Here is a 25,157-nt window from a genome sequence, read left to right on the forward strand (position 1 = left end):
AAATCCCCATTTTAAATCCAAACTGGACATCAAATATCATGGAAAAATGGTGAAATCCCCATCCCTGGAGCAGCTTTAGGTTCCCTCCCACCCCAAATCATTCCCCAAACCCATAATCCCATCAAATCAAATAAATCTCAGAGCCACTTGTTTTATTTCAACAATCCAAACTTGAAACCAGGGGGAAGGATTGGGCAATTGGGATGAGTTTCTTCCCGGGAAAAGCTGCTGGAATTCCAGCTGGAGGGTTTTTCTGGGATTCAGGAGGAGTCAAAAGGACAAAATCCGGGTTTTTCCAGATCCCAAAAAAGGTTTCCCAGCCCAGGGATGTTCCCAAAACCAGGATTTTCTCCCAACAAGAAGAGTTTTCTTGGAAAACACTTCCAGAGAGGAGGCAGAATTGGGATTTTCGGGGTTTTGGGGTCTTTCCCCAAAATCCTACAAATCCTACAAATCCCTACAAATTTTGGGGATTTTGTCTTTCCCCAAAATCCTACAAATCCCAAGAGGTGGATGAGGCCTGTGGGAAAACGGGGAGAGGAAAAACTCCCTGGAATTTGGGGGAATTTGGGAGAATTTGGGAGAATTCCACCTCCAGGTTATGGAGGTGACTCAGCCTGGGAGGAATCTCCATCCTTCCCAAAATTCCTCCATCACCCCATGAATGTCTCTGGGAAGCACATCCAAAATTTTGGGAATATTTGGGGACTATTAGATATTATATCTATAATTATATTAAAATATTAGGACAAAAAGTCCTAAAAATCCCCCCAAAAAGTCCTAAAAATCCCCCAAAAAAGTCCTAAAAATTCCTCCAAAAAGTCCTAAAAATCCCCCCAAAAAGTCCTAAAAATCCCCCAAAAAGTCCTAAAATTCCCCCAAAAAAATTCCTAAAATTCCCCCCAAACTCACCCAGCTGGCTCTGCCTTTGCTCCTCCTCCTCTTCAGCCCCAAATCCTCAAATCCTGCGAATTTAAAATAAAAAATAAAAATCAGTGAGGATTCGAAACGGAAGGAGAAATCCCAAAAAAAGAAAAAAAAGAAAAAATATAAAATAAAATAATAAAGAAAGGAAAAGAAAAGGTTGCTGCATGCAATTTACACATGAAGGAAAAACATGCAACTCCAGCTGAGCTATGGACAGGAAACAGCAATGCTAGGGGGGCTGAAAAAATGATATTTTTAAATATCTGAGCAGAATTTGGGGTTTTTTGGGGTTTTTTGGGGTTTTTTTGGGGTGTAGCAGGACTAGTTTGTATTGATTTTTTTAAAATTTAAAATCCTTTTGGGATAGTTAAAGGTTCCTTTTTTTGGCCCAAATTCCACATTGGCCAAGGGCAGGTTATTAAAAAAATAATAATAATAAAAATTTATTTTAAAAAAATAATAAAAATAATAATAAAAAAAAGGTTATCACTAATTTATGCCGAAGCCAGGTGGGTTGGATTTAAATTTATATTTTAAAAACATATTTTTTTGGCTGTTTTTGGGGTTTTTAAATTGTTTTTTTTTCCATTAAATTAATCCAAGGGTGGTCTGGCTATGTTTCCATCACATTTTCTGGGAAAAGAGGAAATATTTTCGATGAAAATCAGACATTTACAGGTTACCTTTGTGGGGTTTGGAGCTCTACACCTCCTGATTTGGTGCTGCTGATAATTTCCTTTATTGAGGGGAAAAGGCTGAGCTTTGCATCCCTTTAGGGCTCTGAGAGCTGAGAGCAGCCCAGCGGGAAATCAGAGAATTCATTACTGAAAATTCATTATTGAAAGCTCATTATATTGAAAATTCATTCTTGAAAGTTCATTATTGAAAATTCATTACTGAAAATTCACTATTGAAAGTTCATTATTGAAAGTTCATTATTGAAAATTCATTAATGAAAATTCATTATTGAAAGTTCATTATTGAAAATAATTCATTCCTGAAAATTCATTCTTGAAAATTCATTATATTGAAAATTCACTATTGAAATAAATTCACTATTGAAAGCTCATTACCAAAAATTCATTCTTGAAAAGAATTCATTCTTGAAAATAATTCACTATTGAAAATTCATTGGTTATTGAAAATTCACTATTGAAAGTTCATTATTGAAAATTCATTATGGAAAATCCACTATTGAAAACTCATTATTGAAAATTCATTACTGAAAGTTCATTACCCAAAATTCATTATTGAAAATTCATAATTGAAAATTCATTATATTGAAAATTCATTATATTGAAAATTCACTATTGAAAACTCATTATTGAAAATTCATTACTGAAAATTCACTATTGAAAATTCATTCATTATTGAAAATTCACTATTGAAATAAATTCACTATTGAAAGTTCATTAGCGAAAATTCATTATTGAAGAAAATTCATTATATTGAAAATTCATTATATTGAAAATTCACTATTGAAATAAATTCACTATTGAAAATAATTCATTATTGAAAACTCATTATATTGAAAATTCATTACTGAAAGTTCATTATTATTGAGAATTCACTCTTGAAAATTCATTATATTGAAAATTCACTACTGATAATTCATTATTGAAAACTCATTCTTGCAAATTCACTATTGAAAATTCATTACCAAAAATTGATTCTTGAAAATTCATTATTGAAAACAATTCATTATTGAAATAAATTCACTATTGAAATAAATTCACTATTGAAAATAATTCACTATTGAAAATCCATTATCAAAAACTCATTATTGAAAATAATTCACTATTGAAAATTCACTATTGAAAGTTCATTATTGAAAATTCATTACTGAAAATTCATTATATTGAAAATTCACTATTGAAATAAATTCACTATTGAAAGCTCATTACCAAAAATTCATTCTTGAAAATAATTCATTCTTGAAAATAATTCACTATTGAAAATAATTCACTATTGAAAATTCATTCGTTATTGAAAATTCATTATTGAAATAAATTCATTGTTGAAAATTCACTACCGAAATAAATTCATTATTATTGAGAATTCATTATATTGAGAATTCATTATTGAAAATTCATTATATTGAAAATTCACTATTGAAAGTTCATTACCCAAAATTCATTACTGAAAATTCATTATTGAAAATAATTCACTATTGAAAATAATTCACTATTGAAAATTCACGACTGAAATAAATTCACTATTGAAAGTTCATTACCCAAAATTCATTACTGAAAATTCATTATTGAAAATTCACTATTGAAAATTCATTATTGAAAATTCACTCTTGAAAGTTCATTACCCAAAACTCATTATTGAAAATCCATTATATTGAAAATTCATTCAGTACTGAAGATTCACTATTGAAATAAATTCCTTATTGAAAGTTCATTATATTGTTCAAAAGTTCATTTTCATTATGAAAACTCATTATTGAAAATACATTATACTGAAAATTCACTATTGAAATAAATTCACTATTGAAAATAATTCATTATTGAAAACTCACTATTGAGAATTCATTATTGAAAATAATTCACTATTGAAAATTCATTCGTTATTGAAAATTCACTATTGAAAATTCACTACTGAAAATTCACTACTGAAATAAATTCATTATTATTGAGAATTCATTATTGAAGAAAATTCATTATCGAAAATTCACTATTGAAAATTCACTATTGAAATAAATTCCTTATTGAAAGTTCATTATTGAAAACTCATTATCGAAAATTCATTATATTGAAAATTCATTCATTATTGAAAATTCACTACTGAAATAAATTCACTATTGAAAATTCATTATTGAAAATCCATTATATTGAAAATTCATTCAGTATTGAAAATTCACTATTGAAATAAACTCCTTATTGAAAGTTCATTATCAAAAATCCATTATTGAAATAAATTCATTATTGAAAATAATTCATTATTGGAAATAATTCATTATTGAAAACTCACTACTGAAAATCCATTATTGAAAGTTCACTATTGAAAATTCACTATTGAAATAAATTCATTATTGAAAATAATTCACCATTGAAAATTCACTATTGAAATAAATTAATTATTGAAAATAATTCACCATTGAAAATTCACTATTGAAATAAATTCATTATTAAAAATAATTCACTATTGAAAATTCACTACCGAAAATTCATTATTGAAATAAATTCATTATTGTAATAAATTCATTATTGAAAATTCATTATTGTAATAAATTCATTATTGAAAATTCATTATTGAAAATAATTAATTATTGAGAATTCATTATTGAAAACTCATTCTTTAAAATTCACTATTGAAAACAATTCATTATTGAAAAATTCATTATTGAAATAAATTCATTATTGAAATAAATTCACTATTAAATCTAAAATTCACTATTGAAATAAATTCATTATTGAAAAAAAATTCACTATTGAAATAAATTCACTATTGAAATAAATTCACTATTGAAATAAATTCATTATTGAAATAAATTCATTATTGAAATAAATTCATTATTGAAATAAATTCACTATTGAAATAAATTCACTATTGAAAATTCACGATCAAAAATCCCAAGTTATTTGCACTTTAAGAACAAATCTACAAACACAAATTACGGTTTTTGTTGATTTTTTTTGGTTTTTGTTTCTTTTTTTTAAATATTCCCCTGACACAAATCATTTTTTTTCCCCCTAAAAATTCTATTTTTCACCCCCAAGCAGTTTAAAATTCCCCCTAAAATTCCAAATACAAACCATTAACCATTTCCTTTTAAAATAAATAAAATTATATCAAATCTCTTCCCATCCACAGCCTCTCAGGAAGGATTTCAGGAAGCTGCAGCACTTTCCACCAGCAAAAATCCACTTTTTAAAGTGGATTTTCCCTTTTTTTCCCCAAGGAATTCTGAAATCTGAATTATTGAGCCAAAAAAACATCATTAGAACAATTTCTAAATTCAGATTTCTGTCCCACTTCAGGCTTCAAACTGCTTTCAGCAACTTCCAGGGGGTGAAAAACAAATTTTACACTTTCACAAGTTTTTTTTTACCTTTTCACCTTTTTTTTACACTTTCAGAATTTTTTACCTTTTCACAATTTTTTTACTTTTTGTATTTTTTCTTTTACCTTTTCACCTTTTTTTTTACACTTTCGTAATTTTTTTTACCTTTTCACAATTTTTTTTACACTTTCATAATTTCTTTTTTACCTTTTCAGGTTTTTTTTTTACACTTCCATAATTTTCTTTTTACCTTTTCACATTTTTTTAAACACTTTCACCTTTTTTTTACCTTTTCACATTTTTTTTACACTTTCACAAATTTTTACCTTTTCAGAATTTTTTTACTTTTTGTATTTTCTTTTACCTTTTCACCTTTTTTTTACCTTTTCACAATTTTTTTTTACCTTTTCAGAATTTTTTTTACACTTTCATAATTTTCAGAATTTTTTTTTACCTTTTCACCTTTTTTTTTTACATTTTCGTAACTTTTTTTCTACCTTTTCACAATTTTTTTTACATTTTCACAATTTTTTTACACCTTTTCATAATTTTTTTTTACCTTTTCACAAATTTCTTTTTACCTTTTCATAATTTTTTTTACCTTTTCACAATCTTTTTTACACCTTTTCATAACTTTTTTACCTTTCCACCTTTTCTTTTTACATTTTCGTAACTTTTTTTTACCTTTTCACAATTTTTCTTACACTTTCAGAATTCTCTTTTTACCTTTTCTTTTCACAATTTTTTTTACACTTTCAGAATTTTTTTTTAAACCTTTTCACAATTTTTTTTACACTTTTCATCATTTTTTTTTACCTTTTCACAATTTTTTAAAAAAGAAATTTAAGCTCCATTTCCACCATTTCCTAGAAACACCTCCACATTTAAAAATATAAAAAAAAATAGATAAAATTAGCTATTTTTTTCCTGAAAGTTATTAAAAAAAAAATAAATAAACCTCCCAAAAAATAATAATAAAAAAAAACCAAAAAAGAAATGACAATTCATCACATGGACTTGGATTAAAAAAGGACTAAACTTTATTGACATTTGAGACAAACATTTCCACATTGAGGTGTTTTTGTTTTTTAACTACCTAGTTAGGCAGAAAAATGTAGCATTTTACACAGAAAAATGTCATTTTTTCTCTTCCAGAACAGAGTGGGAGGAATACAAATCCGATTAGGACTTTGATCTGTACAAAGTGAAATTTTTGATCATTTTTTGTCTGTTTTTTGGGGTTTTTTGGTTGTTTTTTGGGTTTTTTTTAACCTTTTTTACAGCTGCAGTGTCCCTTTTTATGCAAAGCTGTGCTGAGATACACTTGAACTTCAAATTCTGATTTTTTGGGGAATTTTTTAGGGGAAAATTCAGATTTTTCTGCCCCAAGAACTATTAAAAAAAATGAGAATTTTACATTCCTACCCATGGAATATTTTTTGGAGCATTTTTTTTTTTTAGTTATATTTTTTTCCCCTTTAAAAGTTGTTATTTTAGAACTAAAAAAACCAAAATTCTGCTTCCCAAGCATATCTCAACACTGCACTGGGGGCTAGATTTCAAAATCCACATCAGAAAATTCAATTTTTTTTTTGTTTTTTTAACCTAATTTTTCCCCCTTTTAAGTCAATTCTCGTTAAATTAAATGCTATTTAATTCACTTTTGGGTTAAAATTTAGACTTCAAGATTCACCAGCAATCTCCTTTTCAAGAAGGTTTGGTATTTGAAGTTATTATTTTTTTGGGGTTTTTTTTTTTTGTTTTTTTGGTTTAAATGGTGGAAGCCACTAGTGTTTACATTATGATTTTTAAATTTTTTTTTTTAAGAAAATCCAACCCTGAATTTTGAAATGTAGCCTAGTTTGGGATTCTGCAACTACAAACCTTTTATGGGATTTCCTTTCAAACCAACTTTAGAATTTTATTTTTATAACCAAAAAAAAAACCTTCATTTCAGAACTGCTAAAGCAAAGCATGGAAAACTAACATTTTTTAAAATTTTTTTTTGTCTGTTTGGGTTTTTTTAATGTTTTTTTTGCCTTAAAAAAGGTACAAGTTGTGGGGTTTTTTTAAAATGACCAAGAAAGAAGAACCATCTACACACTGGAGAGAGAGAGAGAGAAAAGAGAGAGAAAATAAAATAAAATAAAAATAAAAAAGTTCCCTCTACATCTAAAATTTTTTTTCCTGAAAATCCATTGGGGAAAAAAAAACCAAAAAAAACCTTCAGTTCCCTCTAAATCTAAATTTTTTTTCCTAAAAATTCATAAAAAAAAAAAAACACCAAAAACTTCCTAAATGCAAAAAGTGAGGATGAAGTGGGAAAAGGGAAAAAAATAAAAACAACAGGGAAAGAGAGATAAAAGAGGGAGAACCAATTACTTGTGAGGTGAGGGCAAAGCTCTCCGGGGTGGCTAACAGCCCCAGCACTAACTGTTTGCTCCCATTTGGGGTTTTTTGCCCCAAATGTTGGGGTCAGTAGCGGCTGTAGGGATGATCCCGATAGCCGCCCTTGGCCGGCCGGGCTGGAGGGGCTTTCAGCGAGGGGCGAGCGCCGTAGCAGTCCTCTTGGCCTGGGGGAGAGACACAGAGAGGGAGGGGATGGGGTGGGGATTGGGATTGTCCCAAAATCTTGGTTGGGATTACCTGAAATCCTGCATGGGATCACCTAAAAATCCTGCTTGGCATCGCCTAAAATCCGGCTTGTGATCCTTCAAAACAGCTCTCTGAAAATCCTGCTTGGGATCACCCAAAATCCTGTTTGGCATCGCCTAAAAATCCTGCTTGGGATTGCCTAAAATCCTGTTTGGGATCACCTAAAAATCCTGCTTGGGATTACCTGAAATTCTGCTTGGGATTTCAAAACAATTCCCCCAAAATCCTGCTTGGAATCCAGCTTGGGATCCTTCAAAACAGCTCCCCCAAAATCCTGACTGGGATCACCCAAAATGCTGCTTGGGGTCACCTAAAAATCCTGCTTGTGATCCCCCAAAATCCTGCTTGGGCTTGCCTGAAATTCTGCTTGGGATTGCCCAAAATGCTGCTTGGGATCACCTGAAATTCAGCTCGAGATCCTTCAAAACAGCTCCCCTCAAAATCCTGCTTGGGATCCTCTAAAATCCCCCTTGGGATTGCCCAAAATTCTGCTTGGGATCATCCAAAATATAGCTCATGATCCTTCAAAACAGCTACCCCAAAATCCTGCTTGGGATCTCCCCAAATCCTGCTTGGGATTTCAAAACAATTCACCAAAAATCCTGCTTGTGGTCTCCCAAAATGCTGTTTGGAATTGTCCAAAATCCTGCTTGAGATCCCCTAAAATGCTGCTTGGAATCACTGCAAAATCCTGCATGGGATCGCCTGAAATTCTGCTTGGGATCCTTCAAAACAGCTGCCCCTAAATCCTGCTTGTGATATCCCAAAATCCTGCTTGGGATCCCCTAAAATCCTGCTTGGAATTACCCAAAATACAGCTCGATGCCCCAAAATGCTGTTTGTGATCTGTCAAAACAGCTCCCCTGAAATTGTGCTTGTGATCTCCCAAAATCCTGCTCATGATGCCCCAAAATCCATCTTGGGATTGCCTGAAATTCTGCTTGGGATCACCTAAAATCTTGCTTGGGATCATCCCAAAATCCTGCTTGGGATAGCCTGAAATGTCGCTTGGGATTGCCCAAAATCCTGCTTCAAATTGCCTAAAAATCCTGCTTGGGATCATCTAAAAATCCTGCTTGGGATCCTTCAAAACAGCTGCCCCAAAATCCTGTTTGGTATTGCCCAAAATCCTGCTTGGGATCACCTGAAATCTTGCTTGAGATCCTTCAAAATAGCTCCAGCAAAATCCTGCTTGTGATCCCCCAAAATCCTGCTTGGGATCCTTCAAAAATCCTGCAAAGCTCCTTCAAAGCTCCTCCCAAACTCTCCTTGGGATCCCCCAAAACCCTCCTTGGGATCCCCCAAAACCCTGCTTGTCCCCAATCCCACAGGTGACATTTCAATCCCATTTTGAGCACACCCACAGCCCCGGGGCTGCTGAGGATAAAGGAAGCAGATTTCCCCCAAAAAAACCCCAACCAGCTGCAGCCCCAGCGCCGTGGGTGGAAATCCCAAAATATCCCAAAACTTCAGAAATTCAGACATTTCCACTGTTTAAAAATGGATTTTTTTTTTTAAAACATCACCTTTGAAATAATCGAGTTTGTTAAAAACCTAAACCCACAGAGATAAAAACCCCATGAAAACCAGTTGGGGTTTTTTCCTCATTTTTTTGTCCAGACATTGGAAAATCGACCACAAGGAATTCCCAACCCTTCCCTGCCAGAATTCCCACAGAATTCCCAGAATTCCCACAGAATTCCCACAGAATTCCCAAACATACCATAAGCTTCATAGGTTTCCTGTGCCTCCCCGTGTCCATAATCATAATATTCTGTGTCCCTGGAAAAGCAGTGAGGTGGTTAGACAGGGAAAATCCCATTCCCACAATCCCAAAAATGGGAAAAGTGAGGATGTTTTGTGTTATTCCGGGTATTTTCCTGAATTCCTGCAGAATTCTACAGCAAGGAAATGCTTCAAATGGGATAAAAAAGGGGGAAAAAGTAATGAAGAGTTATTTTGGAAGAGGGAGAAGCTGATTCCCCCTTGGCCCTACACATGGGGAAATCCCATTCCCACAATCCCAAAAAAATGGGAAAAGTGAGGATGCCTGGCATCATTCCCGTTATTCCCCTGGATTCCTGCAGAATTCTATAGCTCAGAAATGTTCCAAATGGGATAAAAAAGTGGAAAAAAGGTGATGCAGAATGATTTAGGAAGAGGGAGAAGCTGACTCATCCTTGGCCCTACAAATGGAAAAATCCCATTCCCAAAAAAATGGGAAAAGTGAGGATGCTTGGCATCATTCCCGTTATTCCCCTGAATTCCTGCAGAACTCTACAGCTAGGAAATGCTCCAAATGGGATAAAATAGAGGAAAAAGGTCATGCAGAATGATTTTGGAAGAGGGAGAAGCTGATTCCTCCTTGGCCCTACACATGGGGAAATCCCATTCCCACAACTCTCACAAAAATGGGAAAAGCAAACATGCTTGGCATCATTCCTGTTATTCCCCTCGATTCCTGCAGAATTCTATAGCTCAGAAATGTTCCAAATGGAACATTTCACTTTCCAAAAAGTGAAAAAAGGTGATGCAGAATGATTTAGGAAGAGGGAGAAGCTGACTCATCCTTGGCCCTACAAATGGGGAAATCCCATTCCCATAAAAATGGGAAAAGCAAAGATGCTTGGCATCATTCCTGTTATTTCCCTGGATTCCTGCAGAACTCTACAGCTAGGAAATGCTCCAAATGGGATAAAAAAGTGGAAAAAAGGTCATGCAGAATGATTTAGGGAGACGCTGATTCCCCCTTGGCCCTACACATGGGGAAATCCCATTCCCACAACTCCCAAAAAAATGGGAAAAGCAAAGATGCTCAGTGTCATTCCTGTTATTCCCCTGAATTCCTGCAGAACTCTACAGCTAGGAAATGCTCCAAATGGGATAAAAAAGGGGAAAAAAGGTAATGCAGAATGATTTTGGAAGCCAGCTCATCCTTGGCCCTACACACTGGGAAATCCCATTCCCACAATCCCAAAAAAATAGAAAAAGAGAAGATGCTTGGCATCATTCCCGTTATTCCCCTGGATTCCAGGAGAATTCTACTGCTAGGAAATGCTCCAGATGGGATAAAAAAGAGGGAAAAAGGTCATGCAGAATTATTTTAAAAGAGGGAGAAGCTGACTCATCCCTGGCCCTACAAATGGGGAAATCCCATTCCCACAAAAATGGGAAACGCAAAGACATTCAGCATCATTTCCGCTATTCCCCTGGATTCCTGCAGAACTCTACAGCTCAGAAATGTTCCAAATGGGATAAAAAAGTGGAAAAAAGGTCATGCAGAATGATTTAGGAAGAGGGAGAAGCTGACTCATCCTTGGCCCTACAAATGGAGAAATCCCATTCCCATAAAAATGGGAAAAGCAAAGATGCTCAGTGTCATTCCTGTTATTCCCCTGGATTCCTGCAGAACTCTACAGCTAGGAAATGCTCCAAATGGGATAAAAAGGGAAAAAAAGTAATGCAGAATGATTTAGGAAGCTGACTCACCCCTGGCCCTACACATGGGGAAGTCCCATTCCCACAATCCCAAAAAAATGGGAAACGCAAAGACATTCAGTATCATTCCCATTATTCCCCTGGATTCCAGCAGAACTCTACAGCTAGGAAATGTTCCAAATGGGATAAAAAAGTGGGAAAAAGGAGATGCAGAATGATTTTGGAAGAAGAAGGCACTCACCCCTGGCCCTGGCTGTAGTAGCCCTCGTAGCCCTCGTAGCTCTGCTCCACGTACGTGTCATCGTAGCCCTGCCAGGGATGGGGACAGGAACGGGTCAGAAAGGGACCAGAAAGGGCTGGCAGGACCAAATCCTATCCCAGGGGAGCCTGGAATTCCTGCCCTGGAACTCCCTGAAATCCCAGAGCTGTGGCACAGAGGGAGCAAATGTTTGTATTTATAAATTTGTAATTTCGTCTCCAAGGCTGGGATAAATCCACATGCCAGGAGAGCTGGAATAGTGTTAGCAGGGAAAGGTTCATTGTGAAATTCTCAATGAAATCCCTTGTGATCCCATTAATTGCTGGTGATCCCAGCACTGCCCCAGTGCTCATTGGTGATCCCAACACCATCCCAGTGGTCACTGGTGATCCCAGAATCATCCCAGTGGTCACTGGTGATCCCAACACCATCCCAGTGGTCACTGGTGATCCCAGAATCATCCCAGTGGTCACTGGTGATCCCAACACCATCCCAGCAATCCCATAGCTATCCCAACACCATCCCAGTGGTCCCTGGTGACCCCAACACCATCCCAGTCATCTTTGGTGATCCCAGAATCATCCCAGTGGTCCCTGATGATCCCACAAGCACCCCAATATCAACTGAGTGGTCCCTGATGATCCCAGCAGTTCCTGGTGATCCCAGAACCATCCCAGTTGTCCCTGCTGATCCCAATACCACCCCAAAGGCCCTTGGTGATCCCAACACTATCCCAGTGATCCCACAGCCATCCCAACACCAACTGAGTGGTTCCTGGTAATCCCAGAACCATCCCAGTGGTCACTGGAGATCCCAACACCATCCCAGTCGTCTTTGGTGATCCCAGAATCATCCCAATGGTCCCTGATGATCCCACAAGCACCCCAATATCAACTGAGTGGTCCCTGCTGATCCCAATACCACCCCAACCACTCCTGGTGATCCCAATGATCCCTGGCATTCCCAATGATCCCTGGCAACCCCAACATCACCCCAATGATCCCTGGTGATCCCTACGATCCCTGGTGTTACCAACACCACCCCAATGATCCCTGGCAATCCCAACGACCCTTGGCAATCCCAATAATCCCTGTCAATCCCACCACCACCCACCCACCCCCAGCAATCCCCACCCACCACCCCAAACCCCCCAATCCCCCAGAGCTCACATATTCCTCGTAGGCGTCGGGCGCCGGCGGCGGCAGGGGGATCCTCTGGATGCCAGCTGCCCGTGCCCGGGGGGCAGCAGCGCCCCGCACCGCCCCGGGAGGGGGCACAGGGACCCCCCGGGCCATGCTGGCCCCCCTGGCCATGGCCCCACGCACAGGGGCTCCTCGCACCATGGCCCCCCGAGGGGGAGGAGGAGGAGGAGGGGGAGGACCGACCCCACGGCCCCTGTGGGGAGAGAGAGCTGGTGAGGAGAGGCTGAGCACGGGTTTCTGTGGGGTGAGCTCGGGGGAGAGGTGGGATGAGGAAAAAGGGAGCCAGGGGGTCTTTAGTGGTGTGGAAATTAATGCTGAGGTGGTGCAGGAGGGGTAAGAATGCCCTCTGGGGTGAGGATTTGGGGTTTGTTTTATTTGTAAGAATCTCCCCCGAGGTGAGGATTTAGGGTTTGTTTTATTTATGTTCAATTTAGAGGTTTTAGAGATGGGTTTAGGTGTGGAAAGACAAGGAAAGAATCTGTCTGTGGACAGACAAAGGAATAAATCAGACAATTTTGACCAGTGAATTTCACTTTAAAGGATCCTGTCCCACCAATTAACACTGTGGGGTTGCAGGAGGTGTAAGAATCACCCCCAAGGTGAGGATTTGGGGTTTGTTTTATCTATGTTAAATTTAGAGATTTTAGAGATTGGTTCAGGTGTGGAAAGACAAGGAATGAATCTGTCTGCAGATAAAAAAATGAATTGGACTTTGGGCAGGGAATTTCACTTTAAAGGATCCTGTCCCACCAATTAACACTGTGGTGTTGCAGGAGGTGTCAAAACCTCCCCCAGGGTGACGATTTAGCATTTATTTATGTTAAATTTACAGAATTTAGAGACTGGTTTAGGTGTGGAAAGACAAGGAATGAATCAGTCTGTAGACAGGCAAAGAAACAAATCTGCTGCAGAACTTCGGGCAGGGAATCCCAAATCCCAGCCACCCCAAACCCCCCAGCAATCACCCCCTGCAGAACCCCAAACACTGTGCCAAGCCTGGAAAACCTCAGCCAAACCCCTGATGTGCAAGAAGGAACTTCCTAACCTCCTGTGGTGTGAATTTTGGGGATTTTTTGGGCTGGGATTTTGGGAAGGATACCTTGGGACAGGAGGAGGGGAATCACCCAGGAATCACCCCCTGCAGAACCCCAAACATTGTGACAACGCTGGAAAACCTCAGCCAAACAAAAAGATGTGCAAGAAGGAACTCCATAACCTCCTGTGTGTGAATTTTGGGGATTTTTGGGCTGGGATTTTGGGCAGCATACCTTGGGACAGGAGGAGGGGGTGGAGGGGCTGCTCCTCTGCCCCTCCCAGGGACACCTCGGCCACGGGTGGGCTCTGGGACCCCGTTGAGATAGGAGAGCTCCAGGAACTGCTCCTGGCAGATGTCATCCATCATGTCCTGGAAAAGGGAGAGTTAGTTTGGGATGAAAACTCTGGGATGAAAATAACTGGGTGGAGAGTTTGGGTTTTACTGGGATTTGCTGTGGCTTTTTTTGGGTAAAAAGTGTTCTTAGTGGAAGAATAAAATGAGTTAAAAGTAAGTAAAACTAAAAGTTAAACTCTCTCCTGAAAAAAGGAGAGTCAGCTGGGTAGAACAGCTCTGGGATGAGAATAACTGGGTGCATAGTTTGGGTTTTACTGGGATTTGCTGTGGCTTTTTTTGGGAAAAAAAGTGTTCTTCTTAGTGGAAGAATAAAAGAAGTTAAAAGTAAGTAACTCCTGAAAAAAGGAGAGTTAGCTGGGGAGAAAACTCTGGGATTAAAATAACTGGGTGGAATTTGGTTCAGATTTTACTGGGATTTGATGTGGCTTTTTTGGGAAAAAAGTGTTCTCCTTAGTGGAAGAATAAAAGAAGTTGAAATAAGTTTAGGGGGAAAAGAAAATAACTTAAAAATAAGTTTCCCAGCTTGTCTTGGGAGAGAAATCCCCAGTGTAAGTGTTTTATGTCATCAGTCAGGGAATTTTTTTGTCTTTTTAACCATGATTCCTTCAGAATCCTGAAGGGTTCTGTGAAGGTGCCACACAGAGAGAACACTGCAGGAGGAGCAAATCCATCCATCCCCCAAAAATCAAAATGTGGAGCAAATCCATCCCCCAAAAATCAAAATATGGAGCAAATCCATCCCCAAAAATCAAAATATGGAGCAAATCCATCCCATAAAAATCTCAAAATGTGGAGCAAATCCATCCCCCAAAAATCAAAATATGGAGCAAATCCATCCCCAAAAATCAAAATATGGAGCAAATCCATCCCATAAAAATCCCAAAGGACACCCACGGGGACGAGGAATTTCCTGACCTCCTCCAGGGCATGAGCCAGGAGGGCACAGTTTAGCAGGAAAATAAAATAGCTCATCCTGGGAGAGAAATCCCAACTCCAAGTGTTTTATATCATCACTCTGGGAATTTTTTGGTCTTTTTATTTGCAATTAGGGGAATAAAAAATGCCTTCCTGAAGGATTCAGTGAAGCTGCACCACACATGGAACACTGCAGGAAAAGCAAATCCATCCCCCAAAAATCAAAATATAGAGCAAATCCATCCCCCAAAAATCAAAAGATGGAGCAAATCCATCCCCCAAAAATCAAAATATGGAGCCAAATCCATCCCCTAAAAATCAGAAAATGGAGCCAAATCCATCCCTCAAAAATCAGAAAATGGAGCCAAATCCGTCCCCAAAAATCAAAATATGGAGCAAATCCATCCCCAAAAATCAAAATATGGAGCAAATCCATCCCCCAAAAATCAGAATACAGAGCAAATCCATCCCCAAAAATCAAAAGATGGAGCTAAATCCACCCCTAAAAATTCAAAATATGGAGCAAATCCATCCCCCAAAAATCAAAAGATGGAGCAAATCCATCCCTAAAAATTCAAAATACAGAGCAAATCCACCCCATAAAATCACCAAGCACACGCACCGGGACGAGGAATTTCTTGACCTCCTCCATGGCGTGAGCCATGAGCGCATAAGCCTCGCAGGGAGGGCCAAACACCTCGATGAACACGTGCAGGTCCATGTTGAGGTGAGCGTACTTGGGGTCTCCTCCCTTGCGCAGCTCCTCCTCCTGCAGGGAAATAATGAGAGAAAAATATATATAAAATTTATATTTATATTAAAGATAATATCTGTGAGCGTTTTTGGGATCTCCTCCCTTGCGCAGCTCCTCCTCCTGCAGGGAAACAAAAATATAATATAAAATTTGTATTTTATATTAAATATAAATCTGTGAGCGTTTTTGGGATCTCCTCCCTTGCGCAGCTCCTCCTCCTGCAGGGAAATAATGAGAGAAAAAATAAATATAAAATTTATATTTATATTACAGATAATATCTGTGAGCATACTTGGGATCGCCTCCCTTGTGCAGCTCCTCCTCCTGCAGGGAAACAAAAAAATAAATATAAAATTTGTATTTTATATTTATATTAAAGATAATATCTGTGAGCGTACTTGGGGTCTCCTCCCTTGCGCAGCTCCTCCTCCTGCAGGGAAATAATGAGAGAAAATAAAATATAAAATAGGTGATAGATGGAAGATTCTAAAGATAAAATCTGTGAGCGTATTTGGGATCTCCTCTCCTGTGGAGCTCCTCCTCCTGGAGTGAAAAAAATAATGAGAGAAATTAAAATACAAAATAGGTGATAGATGAAAGATTTTATCAAATATAAAACTGGTAATAGATAAAAGACTTTAATGACAAAATCTGTGAGTGTACTTGGGATCGCCTCCCTTGTGCAGCTCCTCTTCCTGGAGGGAAACAAAAAAATAAATATAAAATTTAAAATATAAAATAAAAAAAAAAAAAAAAAAAAATTTAAAGATAATATCTGTGAGCGTACTTGGGATCTCCTCCCTTGTGCAGCTCCTCCTCCTGGAATGAAACAAATAATGAGAGAAAAAAATTAAATATAAAATTTATATTAGATAAAAGACTTTAAAGACTTGGGATCTCCTCCCTTGCGCAGCTCCTCCTCCTGCAGTGAAATAATGAGAGAAAATAAAATATAAAATATAAAATTGGTAATGGATGAAAGATTTTAAAGATAAAATCTGTGAGTGTATTTGGGATCTCCTCCCTTGCAGAGCTCTTCCTCCTGGAAGGAAGAAAAGCAGATTGAAATGAATAATTAGACAAAAAAAAATATAAAATAAGATAGATAAATAATAAAAATAGGTAATAATAATTTTATAAATATAACCTGGAATGTCAAAATTTTAAAAATAAAATCAGAATATACTTCAGCTCTCTCTTGCCAGTTTCTCCAGGAAGAAAAAAACCCATATTTTCCCATCATTTTCTTTATTTTTCCTGTTAAAAGCACTCTGTGATTCACCAGAGATTATCAGGAACAAACTGCTCCAGCATCTCCAGTTAAGAATTTAATTTAATTTTTATCTTTTTATTGAAAATATTCCTTTAGCAAATGGCTCTTCAGGGAGGAGTTTGGATTAATCTTTATCAATTTTGTGGCTCACCTTTCATTAAAAAAAAAAGAAAAAAAAATTAAAAAATAAAAAAAAGAATGTTGTCTGGTTTATATAAAAATTCTTTTTGTCAGATTTAAATTTTTTACACAATTATTGGAGAGTCACTATTTCTAAAAGTGATAAAAAAGGGATTTTTTGGGTTTTTTCTCCTCACCTTGGCTTTATCTCTCATGGACCCTTTTCCCAGCACAGAGATTTTTCTAAAATAATTTTATTATTTTATTATTTATATTTTATCATTACTAATATTTTATTATTTTATTATTTTAATTTTACTATTTTATTAAAATTATTTTATTTTATTTTAAAAAATTTATTAACAGAGATGATTCAAACTCTCTACATTATTTCTAAAAGTGACAAAAAGGGATTTTTGGTTTTCCCTCACCTTGGCTTTGTTCTCATGGAACCTTTTACCAGTACAGAGATTTTTCTAAAATTATTTTATTATTAATAATATATTTATTATTTTTATTTTATTATTTTATTATTTTATTATTTTTATTTTATTATTTTATCTTTAAAAAAATTTTATTAAGAGATTATTGTAAAATTCTCTACATTATTTCTAAAAGTGACAAAAAAGGGATTTTTTGGGTTTTTTCCCTCACCTTGGCTTTGTCTCTCATGACCCCCCACACAAAACAACAAAAAAAAAAAAACCCCACCCCCCCAACCCCCCACACAAAAGTCATTATTTCTAAAAGTGATAAAAAAGGGATTTTTTTTGGTTTTTTCTCCTCACCTTGGCTTTGTCTCTCATTGACCCTTTTCCCAGCACAGAGATTTTAGCTCCAGTTTCCTCCTGAAGTCTCTTGATGGTGTTGCCTTGAGGTCCCAAAATCTTCCCCACAAAGTTGAACTGGAAATGGAGGAAAAAAATGAAATAAAATGAGGTGCAGAGGTGGGAAGTTGGGATGAAAAGGTTTTGCTGGATGTGGTGTTGGAGGAGAAAAAAAAGCCAAAAAAAAAAGCAGCAAAAAAGGTATTAAAATATAAAAAAAATCCAAAAATAAAAGGAAAAAAAAACCCAAACCGAACCCAAAACCCAAAAAACAAAACAAAGAAAATCAAAACAAAACTAAAACACACAAAAAATACCAAGAAAACAAAAAAAAACCATTAAAAAACGACCCAAAATCCACCAAAAAAATCCATAAAAAACAGCAAAAAAACCCCCAAAATGCACAAAAATCCTAGGAAAAAACCCCAAAAATCCACAAAAAACCTACAAAAAACCCCCAAAAATCCACAAAAAAACTACAAAAAATCCCAAAAATCCACCAAAAACCTACCAAAAAAACCCCCAAAAATCCACCAAAAACCCCTCAAAAATCTACAAAAAACCTATAAAAACCCCTATAAAAATCCACAAAAAACCCACAAAAAATCTACAAAAAACCCCAAAAATCCACAAAAAAACTACCAAAAACCCACCAAAAATCCCACAAACTCCCCTCAAAAATCAAAAAACCAACCAAACAAGCAAAAAGTTCTAAAAATCCCCAAAAATCCCCCAAAAAACCCCAAAAAAACTCACTCCCTCCATTCTCTCCTCACCTCACCAACCAAAACCACACAGAAAAATTTAAATTTCAAAAATAAATATAAAACAAACAAATAAATAAATAAATAAAACCCAAATACTAACACAATATATAAATAAATCCATAAAAATAAATCATTTCAAATCCAAATTTCCAACCCAAATCCCTCAGAAAAAGCAGCAAATCCCAGAATTTTTAATTTTTGGGGATTTTTTTTCCAATTCCTCACCTTGGGGTATTGCTTGACAGGGATCAGAACTCTTTCCTTCAGTTTCATATTCTTGTGGGAAAATAAATCCAAATAATTCTCCTCCTCCTCCTTCTTGGTGCTTTCTCCCTTCTGGATTTTTTCAATTTCTAAATGGGATTAAAATAGGGTTAGAGGTGGAATGGGATGGATAAAAATCCTTTAAAAAATGCCAAAATTTTCCCCAAAAAGGCCAAAATTTCCCCCAAAATGCCAAAATTTCCAAAAAAATGCCAAATTTTAAAAAAAGCGCCAAAATTTCAAAAAAAGGCCAAAATTTCCCCCAAAAATATGCCAAAATTTCCCCAAAAAAAAAGCCAGAATTTCCCCAAAACTGCCAAAATTCCCTCCAAAAATGGGATTATGGATCAAAATAAAAGCAAATATTTGGAGAACCCAAAAGAAAATTGCTCTAAATGCAGCATTCACCCTAAACCTACAAAAAAAACCCCAAAAAATTACACTAAAATTAGTTTTTTTGCCCTAATGTGACAGAAATTGGATGAGGAATCAGCACCAGTTTTATAAACAAGCACAACTCCCTGGCTTGAGAAGCATCTCTGACCACAAGGAAAAAAAAAAATAAATCCAAATAAATCATTTCCTTAAGGAAATGGCATCGAATAATCACTAATTGAAAAGGAAATCTCATAGAATAATCACTAATTTAAAAGGAAATATCATAGATTAATCACTATTTTAAAGGGAAATCTCATGGAATAATCAGTATTTTGAAAGGAAATATCATAGATTAATCACTATTTTAAAGGGAAATCTCATGGAATAATCACTATTTCAAAAGGAAATGTCACCAAATAATCACTATTTTAAAAGGCAATGGCATCAAATAATCACTATTTTAAAAGGAAATATCATAAAATAATCATTTTTTAAAAGGAAATCTCATTGAATAACCACTATTTTAAAAGGAAACCTCATTGAATCGTCATTATTTTAATTATTTTGTTACAAGCCCAGGAATATAAATTAGGGTTTAGCTGGAAGATGTGGACAAAAACCTCCAAGATTTCCAGTGAGGGAAGTTCAAACCATGACACAGAACTGGGATAAAAAACCTGAATTTTGGATTTCCCCTCCCAGCAGCCTCTTGGCTCCCTGATTTTGGGATAACCCAGCCTGAGATACTGGGGACAAAGGGCAAAAAATCCACTTGGGAAGGCAGGAGTTGAGGGAATCTCAGAAAATCCGGGAAAAAGGTGAGCTGTGGGATGGAAAAGTGGGAACAGGAATGGTCACAGCAGTGGGAACAGCTAAGAACACTGAAAATTGAACAAAATACAGATCGGGAAGAGGAACAGGGAAATGATTTTGGGATAACCCAGCCTGAGATATTGGGGAAAATGAAGAAAATCCACTCGGGAAGGCAGGAATTGAGGGAATCTCAGAAAATCTGGGAAAAAGGTGAGCTGTGGGAGGTGGGAGAAGCTCCTGGGATGGAAAATTTGGAACTGGAATGACCACAGCAGTGGGAACAGCTGAGAACATTGCTGCCAAAATTAAATAAAATATGGATTGGGAAGTGCAACAGGGAAATGATTTTGGGATAACCCAGCCTGAGACAAATGGCAAAAAATCCACTTAGGAAGGCAGGAATTGAGGGAATCTCAGAAAATCCAGGAAAAAGGGGAGCTGTGGGATGTGGGAAAAGCTCTTGGGATGGAAAATTTGGAACTGGAATGGTCATAGCAATGGGAACAGCTAAGAACACTGAAAATGGAACAAAATACAGACTGGGAAGAGGAACAGGGAAATGATTTTGGGATAACCCAGCCTGAGATATTGGGGAAAATGAAGAAAATCCACTTGGGAAGGCAGGAATTGAGGGAATCTCCATTTCAGCACAGCCTGGAATCCACGTGGGACAAGTTCAGGGTGACAACTGTGATCCCAAACGGTCAAAATGAAATAAAATATGGACTGGGAAGTGCAATGGGGAAATGATTTTGGGATAACCCAGCCTGAGATATTGGGGACAACGGAAGAAAATCCATGTGGGAAGGCAGGAATTGAGGGAATCTCGGAAAATCCAGGAAAAAGGTGAGCTGTGGGATGTGGGAGAAACTCCTGGGATGGAAAAGTGGGAACAGGAATGGTCACAGCAGTGGGAACAGCTAAGAACACTGAAAATGGAACAAAATATGGATTGGGAAGTGCAACAGGGAAATGATTTTGGGATAACCCAGCCTGAGATATTGGGGAAAATGAAGGAAATCCACTCAGGAAGGCAGGAATTGAGGGAATCACCATTTCAGCACAGCCTGGAATCCATGTAGGACAAGTTCAGGGTGACAACTGTGATCCCAAACTGTCAAAATGGAACAAAATACGGATATGGAAGTGCAACAGGGAAATGATTTTGGGATAACCAGCCCGAGACATTGGGGAAAAATGGCAAAAAATCCACTTGGGAAGGCAGGAAAAAGGTGAGCTGTGGGATGTGGGATGTGGGAGAAGCTCCTGGGATGGAAAAGTGGGAACAGGAATGGCCACAGCCTTGGGAAGCTCAGAGCTGAGCAGCTCTTTTCCCCTGGAGTCTCTCTGTGAGATAAAAATGGCTAAAATCGACAAAAAACCCCAAAATCTACAGTTTTTACACACGAATTTTCACACAGTCTCCTGTTTTCACACCAGCAGCAGCTTCTCTGATCTCTTCACTGCATCAATCCAAAGGGAAAAAAAGGGATTTTCTGGTTGCTGTGGAAGAGGAAAGTCACACAGATCCTAAATCCCAGGAGGGAAATGTGGATTGGGTTTGAACAGGCAAGAAATCCCTATTTGTCTTTAGGGGAACAGAACCCTAAATGAGGCAAATTTCATCCCAAGAGGGAAATGTGGATTGGGTTTGATCATGCAATAAATCTCAGTTTCTCTTTAGGGGAACAGAACCCTAAACGAGGCAAATTTCATCCCAAGAGGGAAATGTGGTTTGGGTTTGAACATGCAAGAAATCTCAGTTTCTCTTTAGGGGAACAGAACCCTAAATGAGGCAAATTTCATCCCAAGAGGGAAATGTGGATTGGGTTTGATCATGCAAGAAATCCCAGTTTCTCTTTATTATTTATTAATTTATTCTCTTTGTTATTTAGGGGAACAGAACCCTAAATGTGGCCAATCTCATCCCAGAGTCCATGGATCAGGAATAAAAAATAACCCAATCACTCCTTGCTCCTAAAAAAACCCCAATTCCCTCTGGAAATGCAGCCTCAGGGTCACCACAGTGCTTTAATATGATATTTTTACAGAAATGAAAGCGGAATTCCTGCAGGGCTCCCTCCCTGAGGCAGGCAGGCTGAGCAACTTCCACCCCTGGAGAAATAAAATAAAATAAAATAAAGGTTGGAATAGGAATTCTGCTGCCACTGGGGATGATTTCTGTGTCTGGAAGTCATTCTGCAGCACATCTTTGGCCCAGAGTGGAATTCCAAAGCACAGCAGTCGGAAATTCCCAGGAATCCAGAGCAGGCTGGGGATCATCCAGGCAAAAAAAAACCCAAAAAATCCCCTAAAACCATCATTTTTACCTCAAATTCTTCCTTATTGTCTCCCTGCTCAGCTCACCCTGAGAATGCTCCCAAAAAATGGTGATTTTTAAAATATCCAAAGAATCACAAAACACCTGGAGCTGCTCCAACCTGAAGCCTCCCAAAGCTGCAATCAGCAACTTTTTAAAAAACTTTAATCAATTTTAAAGTAATAAAAAAACCTCCAAAATCCTCCTCACACCCCTCAGGTGAGGGAGGCTTTGCTCTCTGTGTGGGAATTTGCAAACTCCTCGGGTTTCCTTTGGCCAGGAGGATTTTATCAACCAAACCTTGAGGATTTGATCAATCAAACCCATTAAACTGCTGGAAAATCCCATTACAAAACTCATTTATTTCAAGCAGGACGCTGCCCAGTGATGATCTCTCCCGTTTTTTTTGCACAATGGGAGAGACAGCAATTCCCAGGAATTATGGAATTCGTTATGAAAACCTCATAAAGCCTCTCCAGCTGCACCAAACCTCAGCATTTGCAGTGAAAAGAAATAATTTAAATAAATAATTTAAAAACTGGGGAGGTTAAATCCCGACAGGGGGAACCTCCCAGCTCCCCACCGAGCAGGGAAAGCAGGAAGGGGCAGGGAATGTTTGAATTTATTCCCTGTTTTAAGCTGGAAGGAGCTGAATGGGGTGGATGGAGGGAGATCTAGGGAAATCAATCCAGGGAGATCCAGGGAGATCCAAGGAGATCCAGGGAGACAAACCCAGGGAAATCCAGGCAGATTCAGGGAAATCCAGGGAGATCAATCCAGAGAGATCCAGGGAAATAAATTCAGGGAAATCCAAGGAGATCCAGGGAAATCCAAGGAAATAATTTCAGGGAAATCCAAGGAGATCCAGGGAAATGCAAGGAAATCAATCCCAGGAAATCCAGGGAGATCCAGGGAAATAAACCCAGGGAAATCCAGGAAAATCAATCCAGGGAAATCCAAGGAAATCCAGGGAGATAAATGCAATGAAATCCAAGGAGATCCAGGGAAATCAATCCAGGGAAATCCAGGGAAATCCAAGGAGATAAATCCAGGGAAATTCAGGGAGATCCAGGGATATCCAAGGAGATCAATCCAGGGAAATAAATCCAGGGAAACCCAGGGAAATAAAGGGAGATCAGGGGAGATCCAGGGAGATCAATCCAGGGAGATCCAAGGATATCAATCCAGGGAGATCCAGGGAAGTAAACCCGGGGAAACCCAGGGAAATCAATGCAGGGAAATCCAAGGAGATCCAAGGAAATCAATCCAGGGAGATCAATCCAGGGAAACCCGAGCTTTCAGGCGATTGGCCAGGGCGATGGGGAAGGCGAGGAGCTCGGCCGGGCACAGAACAAAGCCTGCCATTTCCAGTCCTTCCCCGGGCTCTGACACAGATTTCCAGCCGGGAAAAATCCCAAAAACGGCTCGCCGGGATTGCAAAACCTCCCCAGGCTCTTTGTGGTGCTTTTTTTGGTTTCTCTCTCCGCAGGGATGGAAAGGCTGCCCTGATTTAAGCTGGGACAGAGCTCCTTTCGTTCTGGGGTCGCTATGGGAATTACATCGGGGTTTTGGCTTTTTTTGGGGTTTTTTTCCCGAGCAGCCTTGACCCCAAGACTTCTCAGAAAGGAGAGGTCAGGGGGTGGCCAGGACAGGTCACTGCAGTGTCCAAAGGGACATTAAGGGACATTCCATCCCTGCCACTGTCGTTCCCACCTAGAAACTGGGAAAGAGCTGGAGGAGGAATTGGGCATCACTCGTTTCTCCTCACCGTTAAAATCATCATCATCATCAGCCCATTCAGCATCATCACCGCGTTGTATTTCAATTACCAACCGGTTATCTCAGCCCTCAGAGCTTTAGATTCCCTTGGTTTAGATACCCTTGGTTTAGATTCCCTTGGTTTGGATCCTCCTGGTTTTGATTCTCCTGGTTTTGGTTCTCCTGGTTTTGGTTCTCCTGGTTTAGATTCCCTTGGTTTAGATTCTCCTGGTTTAGATTCCCTTGGTTTGGATTCCCTTGGTTTAGATTCCCTTGGTTTAGATTCTCCTGGTTTAGATTCCCTTGGTTTTGATTCCCTTGGTTTTGATTCTCCTGGTTTACATTCTCCTGGTTTAGATTCCCTTGGTTTACATTCTCCTGGTTTAGATTCCCTTGGTTTTGATTCCCTTGGTTTTGATTCTCCCCACTCCCCGCCCGGCTGAGGTCACACCACAAGGGCTAACACAATATAATTTAACACAAAACTTCTGGCCCTGCGGATTGGGCTGAGATTACACAGGAAAACACCTCATTTAACCCCCCGGGGGATCTCACCCCAACACCCACCCCATCCATCGAACACCCACAGAATCCACCCGAACAAACACCCACAGAATCCACCCGAACAAACACCCACAGAATCCACCCGAACAAACACCCACAGAATCCACCCGAACAAACACCCACAGAATCCAGCCGCCCTACCCGCGCTGAGCAGCTGCATGGCGTGCGTGAAGGAAGGGTCCAGGCTGTCCTTCTCGGCCATCAGCTCGGGCAGATACTTGTTCTCCGGCTCCATCTTGCCGCCGCCGACCATCGCCCCGCCCGAGGACCCGCCGTGAGGGGGCTGCGCCCCGCCGCTCGCCCCTCGGCCCGCTCCGCCTCGGCCGGCCCGGCGCGCCTGGGCTGCTCGCCCTCCGGGACCCTGTCCCCGCGACAGGCGGCCGGCGGGGTCGTCGCGGCGGTGCATAAGGCGGTGGCGGGGCGGGGAGGGCGGGCAGGGCCGGGCGCGGTGAGGGGAGAGCGGCGGCAGCGCTGCGGCCACACCGCCCGCCCGCGCAGCCACAGCAGCGCCGGAAGTGCCGGCA

General features: G+C 38.6%; 1 protein-coding gene across 2 annotated transcripts; it reads right to left on the reverse strand.

Annotated features, from left to right (window-relative positions):
* Positions 1–826: 826 nt before the first annotated feature.
* KHDRBS1 (KH RNA binding domain containing, signal transduction associated 1) lies at positions 827–25,126 on the reverse strand. 2 transcript variants are annotated; one of them, XR_014856275.1, is made up of 10 exons: positions 24,775–25,126; positions 18,762–18,889; positions 17,731–17,847; positions 15,418–15,564; positions 13,759–13,895; positions 12,458–12,683; positions 11,271–11,338; positions 9,315–9,373; positions 7,319–7,509; positions 827–965 (listed from the first exon to the last, which is right to left on the reverse strand). XR_014856275.1 is itself a non-coding variant. In XM_085081130.1 (9 exons), exons 1-9 carry the CDS (start codon positions 25,037–25,039, stop codon positions 7,412–7,414), a joined length of 1,245 nt encoding a protein of 414 aa, XP_084937256.1. In that variant the 5' UTR covers positions 25,040–25,126; the 3' UTR covers positions 7,239–7,411. The 2 variants fall into 2 exon arrangements, 1 of the variants encoding a protein (XP_084937256.1); XM_085081130.1 differs by lacking the exon at positions 827–965 and having other exon boundaries at positions 7,239–7,509.
* Between the last annotated feature and the right edge of the window lie 31 nt (positions 25,127–25,157).

This window comes from Lichenostomus cassidix, chromosome 23, assembly GCF_008360975.1.
Source record: "Lichenostomus cassidix isolate B80296 chromosome 23, HeHo_3.0, whole genome shotgun sequence".
Taxonomy (NCBI): domain Eukaryota; kingdom Metazoa; phylum Chordata; class Aves; order Passeriformes; family Meliphagidae; genus Lichenostomus; species Lichenostomus cassidix.

Bases quoted from the DNA above. Each gene is read 5' to 3' on its own strand.
- KHDRBS1 (XM_085081130.1), bottom strand. From the start codon at position 25,039: ATGCACCGCCGCGACGACCCCGCCGGCCGCCTGTCGCGGGGACAGGGT. The intron at 15,565-17,730 runs GTGAGGAGAAAA...ATTTCCCTGCAG, and splicing joins CAATGAGAGACAAAGCCAAG to GAGGAGGAGCTGCGCAAGGG. The intron at 7,510-9,314 runs GTATGTTTGGGA...TCTCTCCCCCAG, and splicing joins GGAAACCTATGAAGCTTATG to GCCAAGAGGACTGCTACGGC.